This window comes from Cervus elaphus, chromosome 20 (genome assembly GCF_910594005.1).
Source record: "Cervus elaphus chromosome 20, mCerEla1.1, whole genome shotgun sequence".
Taxonomy (NCBI): Eukaryota; Metazoa; Chordata; class Mammalia; order Artiodactyla; family Cervidae; genus Cervus; species Cervus elaphus.
The window spans coordinates 57,982,596-57,993,823 of record NC_057834.1 but is presented as its reverse complement, the minus strand read 5'-3'; the positions used below and the strand labels follow the sequence as shown (position 1 = coordinate 57,993,823).

Sequence of the window (11,228 nt, the reverse complement as noted above, 5' to 3'; positions counted from 1 at the left end):
TGTCAGCTGAAGCTATCATGGGTTAAGGCATCCAGTGCCATCTTTTGAGTCCCCAGGAAAATCTATCTGACTTCTCTGGGACATCAGACTTGCAGCTCCTGACTGCAGCTAGCATTGGGAATACAGTTTTGTGATTAACTTGAATGGGTTCAGGGCTGCACAAAAGGAAACCTAGAGACTCAACTGGCTTCCCAGATGATGGCTCCAGGAATGACACCTGGTCACCCCTCTGTTCCATTCATCAGTTCATCCATCCACCCATCCATTCACTCATTTGACTAATTAATATTTACTGAATGCCTGCTACATATCAGCAGACATGCTAGATCCTAATTAGGTGTTTAAGGCAAACATGTTCTCCTTGCTCCTGGAGCTCACAGCTAGTAGTAAGACAGATGTTAACCAAGTAAACTAACAAATAAATACTTCTTTGTACTACAAATTTCAATACATGCCATAAAGGAGGGGACATTCAATACCACTGTATTCAATAGCTGGAAGGAAACCAGGGTGCCCAGAACAGAGTGAAGGGGAAGGAATAAGAAGAGGCTGGGCCATTCCATCCCAAGCTTTGTGGACCCCTAGGAAGTTGGCTTTTATTCAAGGCACAACCTGAAGGTCCAGTGCCAGTTGTTTAGGAAGGGAGCAACATGCTCAGATTCAAACTTTGCAGTACTACCCTGAGAAGGACACCATGAGGAGTCCTTTCATCAGAAAAGTCCAGAAAGTGGCACATTCAACAAGAAAACTAGCCTGAACTTTTCAGTCAATACGACAAAAAAGAAGGAAGGAAGGTAGCAAGGAAGGATAGAGGGAAGGAAACTAAAGCAACATATGGCCAAACGTGATGCATAAACTTTGGGTTTAAAAGCACAGCCATCAAAGACCCGTGAGGGAATCTGAATCGGACTGGACACGAGATGACACAGGAATCATCCTGTTCCTGGGCGTGGCAGCGGTCCCGGTCCCACAGGGCTCTGACTCAGGCACTGGAGGGTGGGAGTCCATGATGTTTGCACCTCACTTTCACTTCGTTCTCCAAACACTGAGAGAAAGCACAGTGTCGGTGATTATTGAAACTAAGTGGAGAGTATCTAGGGGGTATGTTGTACCATTTCAGCCATTTTTCTGAATGCTAGACATTTGCCAAGATAAAAAATTGGGGGAGATGTTTTTCAATGTAAAAAAATTGTATTAATTTAAAAATTTTAAAAGATTACTTAGGTGACTGAGTGGTGACTGGTTTGGAGGGGAAAACAGCCTCAGGAAGATTCCATACAACCTGAGCTGAGTGCCCCCTGCATGGAGTGGGGATGCTCAGAAATAGCCCACCTTTGGGGGCACAGTTCTTGAGGCGCTAGCCTACCATGTTCCCTCTTTGCCTGGCAAAGAAATAAAGCCACTCTTTCCTTCTCCTCTTTAATAAAATAAAATAAAGAGCCCACCCTCAAGGCACACATCCTCTAGTTTTGAAGAAAAGTGCAGGGCAGCCAGCTGGGCACACGGGCAAGTGTGGACAAGAGAACACGCAGGTCCCAGCCCGCTGGAGGCTGCTGGCCCGTGGTCCCCGAGCCGCAGTGTCTGGAGCTCCCTGAGGCCAGGCTCTCCCCTCCCCATTTCTATGCCCTTTATAGAGCAATAGCCAGGGCTTCTCCCCACCTCTCTCCTGTCAGAGCAACTGCCCTGCCCACCCACCTCTGCCATCAGCAGCCTCCCGCCCCACCCCTCCTCCCAAGCAGGCCATTGGTCCCAGAATTTGAGCCCGCGAGGAACTACCTGTGACAGAGGTCACCAGATTCTTCCTAGTCTGGCCCTGTCTGCCCTGGTATGCTGGGCCACAACACCCACCCCAATCTTATTAAATTTATTTGCCATGCAGCGTGGCTAGCGGATAGGATCAGCCCAGTAGTGAAAGCACAGAATCCTAACCACAAGACCACCAGGCAATTCCCACATCCACCCCAATCTTGGCTTCAGCCAAGGTGACCCTCACATTTCATTCATTCATAGCTTATACTGCTTAATCTGGAGCCATATTGCCTGGGTTCCAGTCCCAGGTCCGCTGTGTACTAGATGTGTCACCTCAGAGAAGACCCTTAACCTGTAGGTTAAAGGAGTTTGCTGATGAATTTCTCTGGCCAGGAATGCAATTCCTGATTCTTTAAGAGGCAACCAAGTCCTACCTCCTCCAAGAGGCTGTCTGAGATTTCTTCAACCCTCCCTGCTCTCTCCTCTGAATTCCTTTAGCCTTTTCTGTTTCGTTTGCTCCTGGACCACTTCACCCCTGCTACCTTGTTCATTTGAGAACCACGTCTTATGCACGTGTGTATTTTCCAGGCTCTCCCCGCAGGTCACTTTCCCTCCTGAGGTCTGGCCTAGATGAGCAGTAATTTCCCTTTGAACCGACTCCAGGATCTTGCTGCACTTTGAATTTCTCCCATGTGGGAGGGAGATCTAAAGGTTCCTTAAGCTGGAAAGTTTTATGAAATAGGGGTCAAGGAGGACATCACCAGGACAAGCCCTAGTCTGACACTCTGTAATGCTTAGATAAGGCCTCCCAGGTGGCTCAGTGATAAAGTACCGGCTTGCCAATGCAGGAGACATGGGTTCGATCCCTGGGTTGGGATGATCTCCTGGGGGAGGAAATGGCTAACCCACTCCAGTATTCTTTCCGGAGAATCCCATGGACAGAAGAGCCTGGTGGGCTGCAGTCCATGGGGTCGCAAGAAGACTGAGTGACTCAGCACAACAGCAAGGATGCCCAGAAGACACTGAAGTTTCCCTCCTGCTTTGGGGAGGGGGAAGCTGCTGAGGGGATCAGAGTAGGTTGGGGGACAGCTCTGTCCTGTGTCCCTGGGAGCAGGGTGGGGAGACTATTTGCCAAACTTGCCTGGAGATGAAGGAAGGGGTTCCTCACATCCCCACCCAGTCTGTCCTTGGGCAGAAAGGCCGTTCGCAATGAAGGGGGCTTCCCAAGCCCATGCTGCCTCAGCTCTAGGCTCCAGAATCAAGTTCCCCAGCCAAGGCTGCCACGCTCTCCCACCCAGCAAGCTTATTTTAGTACAAAGGGAGAGAGATGAATGGAGGGCTGCAGTTTCTCCGGGTGTTGGCTTGGGTCTTCAGCAGAAATGAGTCTCATTACCCAACCCCAATTCAAGGGCTAATTAACAGATGGTATAATTTCCGAGCATTCTCCGCACCACATGGCTATTAGGTGAAGAGCAAGATGCCCACGCAGCCCCTAGATCCTCCCAAACCACAGAGTCAAAGGGAGCCTGGAGAGGCGGAGCCCTGCAGAGGCCACTTAAGCCACGTTCTGTCTCTGGAGCCTTCCTTGGACTTGTTCATCTTCTGTCAGAGAACAGGGCACTTCCCTGAGCTGGAGTTCCCCTGCCCACTTCCTTCTCCTCCTCCCATCCACCACCATGGCCTGGAGTGTAGGCTAACCCGAATACCTCTTGCTATCACCAAAGCTCATCGCCTTTCCTTTTCCCCAGGGAGAAAGAAGAAAGCTGATTTCTCATCCTTGGCATTACCCTGTGGTCACACGGAGGTTCCTTGGGCCTAGAGCCCCTGAGAGGCACATCACAGGTCTCCTGCTGTGACATACTGAGAGTGACGCTGGTGTGAGCAGAGTGCCTTGTTGGAAAAGAGTAAGCATCTGACCCAACGCTTTTCAACTGGCTTCCTCCAGACCCTCAAGCTGCACAGGGGGCCCAGTGGAGATGGGCAAGACCCTGACTCCTACTTCAACCCCACAGCACATTTTTTTTTCAGATTATTATTTTTAAAATTTATTTTTAGTTGGAAGAGTATTGCTTTACAATGTGTTGCTGTACAACCATGTGAATCAGCTATAAGTATACACACATCCTCTCCATCTTGACCCTCCTTCCCACCCCTGCCGTTCCACCCCTCTAGGGCATCACAGAGCCTGAAGCTGAGTTCGCGCTATACATCTGTTTCCTGCTAGCTACCCATTTTACTCATAGTAGGGATATGTGTCTATGCTACTTTCTCAGTTTTTCAGCGCCCCCTTCTCTCACTGTGTCCATAAATCTGTTCTCTAATGTCTGAGTCTCTATTCTTGCCCTGCAAAAAGTTCATCAGTACCATCTTTCTAGATTCCGTATATATGTGTTAATAACGATATTTGTTTTTCTTTTTCTGACTTCACTGTGTATAACAGGCTCTAGGTTCATCTGCTTCACTAGAACTGACTCAAATGTGCTCCTTCTTATGTCTGAGTAACATTCCATTTTATATATGTACCACAACTTCTTTATCCGTTCGTCTGTCATCTAGGTTGCTTCCATGTCCTAGCTATTGTAAATAATAGCAACTTTTATCTGGCTTATCATCTGGGCTTCTACTTTATATTTCAGTGAAAAAGGGATTCTACCTTTAAATAAAAATTTGAAGTTATTGAGCTTATTCTATCCTATCATTTTACAAAAGGAAATTGGCGCAAGCATTTGACCAAAGTCACACAGCCAGACGGTGGTAGGCTGGACCTCCTCCCCAGGCCAGCCTTCATACCTCTGGCCCCAGCCCCTCGCTGCTCACACAGTTGGCCCTGGGCCTCTGGACAGGGTAAGAGAGAGGGAAGTCCTTTTGGATCACCCTCCACCTCCCAATGCCTGGCTCTCCTTCAAGGTCCGGCTTCCATGCCTGGCCCTCTCCCAGGAGTCCTGGAATCTTTCACGCCCCTTCAAGTGGCAGGTCCAGCCTGAAGCCTGCGAGGGGAGAGGTGCCAGAGTCCCGTGTCCCGTGTCCTGGGCAGGGTTGTTTGCTGTCACAAAGCTGAGGGTGGACGGAGGGGAGTGGCAGCTGGATGTGGATGGGGAAGTGAGGAAGCGGCAAGAGGTCATCTCTCCGGACAAGAGGCCCTATGGGGCAGTGAAAACCACTGGTCTAGGACTCAGGAAGCTTGAGTTAAAACTTGGTCCCACCCCTCTCCAGCTTTGTGACCCTGTACAAGTTTCACCCTCTCTGGGGCTCAGAACCTGCTAATATTAGCCTGTTTATACCCACTGGCTTTTGCTCTGACATTCCCAGCTTACCTCCCCCTGACAAGCCCAGGTGGCATCCAGGTGGAGGTTGGGGTCATTCTGCACTGCATTCTGCAGCTGGACTCCAAGGGGCAGCCTGATTGGACCACAACTTTGCTGAGGGGTACGGGGGTGGGGGCTCAGGATGGTCACTGTGTGTTCCTGGGGAAGTGGGGTGTCTCTCTGGCACAAGGGGGAGGCTTTATACTATCTAGCAGGGCCATTTTAGCTCAGTCTGACCCAGACCAGTGGAGGGGAAGCAACAACGACTCTTATCAGCCTTTTGGAGGGGGGTGCGTCAGGGTGGGCACTTGCCTCTGAAAGTTCTTCAAAAGGTTTTGAAAACCTCTAAACATTCTTAGTGTTTACCACCATTATTATCATTTGCTGTCTGGCTTCTGATTATTAATTCCTTTGTAGACTGTCGTAGGAATCTGGCCCGGGGCAGGCCTGGCGTGGGATTGGGATGGGGAAGAAGGTCAGTAAAGCGCGAATTCTACATCACTGGTACGGAGGAGGGCGCTAGGTGGGGCCCACCTTCTTCGGTGCGGCTGGCGTCGCCACTTTAAGGCGGTGGCGGCGCGAGCAGGTCTATGGTAATGAGGCGCCGCCGCCGCGGCCGCTCTGCAGAGCTCGCCCGCCCGCCGGGGAGGCGAGGGAGCGTGGGGCTGGGCCCGGGGCCGCGGCGATAGGAGCAGCGGCGGCGGGGACGCGGGGCACGAGCGGCCGGCGCGGGGCCGTCGGAGGCTCCCGGGGCCGGGCCGGGGTCCGGGTGCGCAGCTCAGTAGGAGCAGGTGGGCTATCCCGCGGGGGCGAGGGGCACTCAGAGGATCTCGGGGCGGCAGGGCCAAGGGCGCGCGGGCCCCGCGGGCGCCGCGGGCGCAGGTGGCGAGAGCCGGGTGTGCTAGTGGAAGCGCGGCGCCAGCCCGTGGTGGTCTGGGTAGCCCGGGCGTGGGCCCGGGTTAGGGATCGGTGGGATCCCGGGCGCGTGGGAGCGGGCAACGCCGGGCTCCGGTGAGGCATCTAGGAGCAGGCCCCGCGGGGCGCAAAAGTAGCCCCCGGGGACTGGCGCCCTGGCCTGGGCATGAGGCGCGGCGGGGTCCGCAAGAGCGGGAGGAGGTGCCGCGGCCGCCGTTGACCCGGCCGGCCGGGAAGAGGGAGAGATGCGGAGCCCGGCGGCCCGCGCCCCACTTCCAACACCGCTGCCGCCGCTGCTGCTACTGCTGCTGCTGCCGCCACTACTGGGAGACCAAGTGGGGCCCTGTCGCTCCCTGGGGCCCGGCGGACGCGGCTCCTCGGGGGCCTGCGCTCCCGTGGGCTGGCTCTGTCCAGCTTCATCCTCGAACCTCTGGCTCTACACCAGCCGCTGCAGGGATGCGGGGACGGAACTGACTGGCCACCTGGTGCCTCACCATGATGGTCTGAGGGTCTGGTGTCCAGAATCCGGGGCCCACATCCCCCTGCCACCAGCGCCCGAAGGCTGCCCCTGGAGCTGTCGTCTTCTGGGCATAGGAGGCCACGTTTCCCCACAGGGCAAGCTCACCCTGCCCCATGAGCACCTGTGCTTAAAGGCCCCACGGCTGAGATGCCTGTCCTGTAAGCTGGTGCAGGCCCCAGGTTTCAGGGCAGGGGACAGCTTAGCCGAAGAGTCCATGGGTGGACGTCGGAAGAGGAACGTGAATACGGCCCCCCAGTTTCAGCCCCCCAGCTACCAGGCCACAGTGCCCGAGAACCAACCAGCAGGTACTCCTGTGGCATCTCTGCGGGCCATCGACCCAGATGAGGGCGAGGCAGGTCGGCTGGAGTACACTATGGATGCCCTCTTTGATAGCCGCTCCAACCACTTCTTCTCCCTGGACCCGATCACTGGTGCAGTCACCACAGCCGAGGAGCTGGATCGTGAGACCAAGAGCACGCACGTCTTCAGGGTCACGGCACAGGACCACGGCATGCCCCGACGCAGTGCCCTGGCCACACTCACCATCTTGGTGACCGACACCAATGATCACGACCCTGTGTTTGAGCAGCAGGAGTACAAGGAGAGCCTCAGGGAAAACCTGGAAGTCGGCTATGAAGTGCTTACAGTCAGAGCCACAGATGGTGACGCCCCTCCCAATGCCAATATTCTCTACCGCCTGCTGGAGGGGTCTGGGGGCAGCCCCTCTGAAGTCTTTGAGATTGACCCTCGCTCTGGGGTCATCCGAACCCGAGGCCCCGTGGATCGGGAAGAGGTGGAATCCTACCAATTGACGGTGGAAGCGAGTGACCAGGGTCGGGACCCCGGTCCACGGACTGCCACAGCTGCCGTTTTCCTGTCGGTGGAGGATGATAATGACAATGCCCCCCAGTTTAGTGAGAAGCGCTATGTGGTCCAGGTGCGGGAGGATGTGACCCCAGGAGCCCCCGTCCTCCGGGTCACAGCCTCGGATAGAGACAAGGGCAGCAATGCTCTGGTGCACTACAGCATCATGAGTGGCAATGCTCGGGGACAGTTTTACTTAGATGCCCAGACTGGGGCTCTGGACGTGGTGAGCCCTCTTGACTATGAGACAACCAAGGAATACACTCTACGGGTTAGGGCACAGGACGGTGGCCGCCCCCCTCTCTCCAACGTCTCCGGCTTGGTGACAGTACAGGTCTTGGATATCAATGACAATGCTCCCATCTTCGTCAGCACCCCCTTCCAGGCTACTGTTCTGGAGAGTGTCCCCTTAGGCTACCTGGTCCTCCATGTCCAGGCCATTGATGCTGATGCGGGTGACAATGCCCGCCTGGAATACCGTCTTGCAGGGGTTGGACACGACTTTCCCTTCACCATCAACAATGGCACAGGCTGGATCTCTGTGGCAGCTGAGCTGGACCGGGAAGAAGTTGATTTCTACAGCTTTGGAGTGGAAGCCCGTGACCATGGTACCCCAGCACTCACTGCCTCGGCCAGTGTCAGCGTGACCATCCTGGATGTCAACGACAACAACCCAACCTTCACCCAACCAGAGTACACGGTGCGGCTCAATGAGGATGCAGCTGTGGGCACCAGCGTGGTGACGGTGTCAGCTGTGGACCGAGATGCCCACAGCGTCATCACTTACCAGATCACCAGCGGCAACACCCGAAACCGCTTCTCCATCACCAGTCAGAGCGGCGGCGGGCTGGTGTCCCTCGCCCTGCCGCTGGACTACAAACTTGAGCGGCAGTATGTGCTGGCTGTTACTGCCTCCGACGGCACGAGGCAGGACACGGCACAGGTGGTGGTGAACGTCACCGATGCCAATACCCATCGCCCTGTGTTTCAGAGCTCCCACTACACGGTGAATATTAACGAGGACAGGCCAGCGGGCACCACGGTGGTGCTCATCAGTGCCACAGATGAGGACACGGGTGAGAATGCCCGCATCACCTACTTCATGGAGGACAGCATCCCCCAGTTCCGCATCGATGCGGACACAGGGGCCGTCACCACCCAGGCTGAGCTGGACTATGAGGACCAGGTGTCCTACACCCTGGCCATCACTGCCCGGGACAATGGCATTCCCCAGAAGTCCGACACCACCTACCTAGAGATCCTGGTGAATGACGTGAATGACAATGCCCCTCAGTTTCTGCGGGACTCCTACCAGGGCAGTGTCTACGAGGACGTGCCCCCCTTCACCAGCGTCCTGCAGATCTCAGCCACTGATCGTGACTCTGGTCTTAACGGCAGGGTCTTCTACACCTTCCAAGGGGGCGATGATGGAGACGGGGACTTTATCGTAGAGTCCACATCAGGCATCGTGCGAACACTGCGGAGGCTGGATCGTGAGAATGTGGCCCAGTACGTCTTGCGGGCATACGCAGTGGACAAGGGGATGCCTCCAGCCCGCACGCCCATGGACGTGACAGTCACAGTGTTGGATGTAAATGACAACCCCCCTGTTTTTGAGCAGGATGAGTTTGATGTGTTTGTGGAAGAGAACAGCCCCATTGGGCTGGCGGTGGCCCGGGTCACAGCCACTGACCCTGATGAAGGCACCAATGCCCAGATCATGTACCAGATCGTGGAGGGCAACATCCCTGAGGTCTTCCAACTGGACATCTTCTCCGGAGAGCTGACCGCTCTGGTGGACTTGGACTACGAGGACCGGCCTGAATATGTCCTGGTCATCCAGGCCACGTCGGCTCCGCTGGTGAGCCGAGCTACAGTGCACGTCCGCCTGCTTGACCGCAACGACAACCCACCAGTGCTGGGCAACTTCGAGATCCTTTTCAACAACTATGTCACCAACCGATCAAGCAGCTTCCCAGGGGGTGCCATTGGCCGAGTGCCTGCCCACGACCCTGACATCTCAGACAGCCTGACTTACAGCTTCGAGCGGGGGAATGAACTCAGCCTGGTCCTCCTCAACGCATCCACGGGCGAGCTGAGGCTGAGTCGGGCGCTGGACAACAACCGACCTCTGGAGGCTGTCATGAGCGTGCTGGTGTCAGGTAAGGAAGGGCCCAGGAGACACTGGGGTGGAGTTGGCCCTTGGGGGAGGGCCTGGGCGGCCTTCTGAGGAGGAACTGCTGACCCATCTCTCTATGTGGGACTGGCCCAGCGGTTGAGGGGTGCACAGCAGCTGGGGACAGAGCCCGAGGAATCCTGGCAGCTGTGTGGGCCCTGCCTGCCACCCCAGGCTGGGCCGGGCTGCTTCGGTCGGCTGCCCCCTGCCTACCAGCCTGTGACATGGTTGGGGAAGTGTTGTGAGGCTGTCTTCTCCGTGGCTGCTGAGAATTGTGGAAAAAGGCTCTGCGGTCCAAGAGAGCTGGGGAGGGATGGAGGGGACTGTGGCCCGGAGCAGCAAGCCACCCCTTCACGCCCGCCTGCCGCCCGCCCGCCAGCATGTCCCTGTGATCTCACACAGCCTCTGACAGAGCCGAGGCTGTGGGGGCACAGGGTTGCCCCCACGGGGTCAGGACCCTGCGGTCGGGCCCCTTCTGGCTCCCGGCTGAGCCACAGACCAGCTGAGGGGGACTTTGTCTAGGACATTCTTTTCCCTCTAGGCAGAAAGAGCCTGGCCTGGCTACCCCCTTCAGAGCTCCCACAGGAAGTGAGGCCGGAGCTCATTGTCTCTGTCCAAACAGACCCCACTGTCAGAGGTGGTGGTTCGGGGTCCAGCTTGGGGGAGGGGCTGCAGCGGAGCCAGGGGCAGGCCATGGCCCTCCTGGGGCCCCTGTCTCCCCGCGGCCTGGCTGTTCTTAGACGCCAGGCCTTCCCACGGCCCCTGAGAGCCTGGGCTCAGGGGATGGGCTATGGGGACCACGATGAGCCAGGGTGCTAGTGGCCTCTGAGGGCAGAGCCCCCAGATCCAGTGGCAAGAGAACAGAATCCTGGGGCGTGGGAGCCTGGCCGGGACCCAGGCCGGGCATTCCAGCTGCTTGGCCAAGCGCTCAGCCTGCAGACTCCTGGACAGAAGGGCTGGGGGAGGAGAGTCGGCGGGGGGGGGGGGGGGGGTGGGCGACATTCTGTCTCTTCTGTCGGGAGCAGGGAATGGACAACAGCGGCAGCAAGGAGGGCGCCGGCCCCAGATTGCCAAGCCCCTTCCCTGAGCCTGGGAACAGCTGGAACCCTTGTAAGGACTAACTGTTAGCTGTGCCTGGGGATGGGTGGGTCAGGGTACCCTCACTCGGACACATCAGAGAGGGGAGAAAGAGCCAGCTGGTGAGCCTCACTTCCACCCCAAGGAGTCCAGGCCAGGAGAGGAGTGAGGCGTGCAAGACACAGGGCGTGGCTTCAGCCCCCTCCCCCTTCATAGTCCTTTTGGGACAGATAACTCCTCTCCCCAATCCTCAGGTGGCCATTGGAGACAGGGCACTAGAGCTTTTAGAGGTCATGGACAGGCTCCGTGCCTCTGGAAGCTTCAGTTCCTCTCTAGCGGGAGGAGGTAGGGGCTGGAGCTCTGCTATCTTGTGTCCTCTGTGCTGGGAAGCAGTGGGAGGGCTGGAGGGGAAGGGCCTCTCCCTCCTGCCTCCCCCAGTCCACCCTAGGTGTCTGAGGGATGTGGGCAGAGGAGGCCCCACCCAGCCTTCGCACTCCTACCCATGCAGAGCCCCAGACCTCGGCTCCGCTAGAATAGAGGGGGAGGCCTTGGCTGGCCCTCCAGCCCAGCCCCACCCTTTCCCCTCCGCCCTGACCCTTGGAGGCAGTCACCACGGCAACCC

General features: G+C 56.8%; 1 protein-coding gene across 4 annotated transcripts in view; it reads left to right on the top strand.

Annotated features, from left to right (window-relative positions):
* The first annotated feature begins 5,677 nt into the window (after positions 1-5,677).
* Positions 5,678-11,228, top strand: part of CELSR2 (cadherin EGF LAG seven-pass G-type receptor 2) — a 26,935-nt gene continuing 21,384 nt past the window's right edge. For 2 of the 4 annotated variants that reach the window (XM_043877270.1, XM_043877272.1), the window contains exon 1: positions 5,717-9,515. In XM_043877270.1, the coding sequence (XP_043733205.1) occupies positions 6,215-9,515 (3,301 nt within the window). In that variant the 5' untranslated portion in view covers positions 5,717-6,214. Of the gene's footprint in view, positions 9,516-11,228 lie in introns of all 4 variants that reach the window. The other 2 variants (XM_043877271.1, XM_043877273.1) reach the window with 2 other exon arrangements.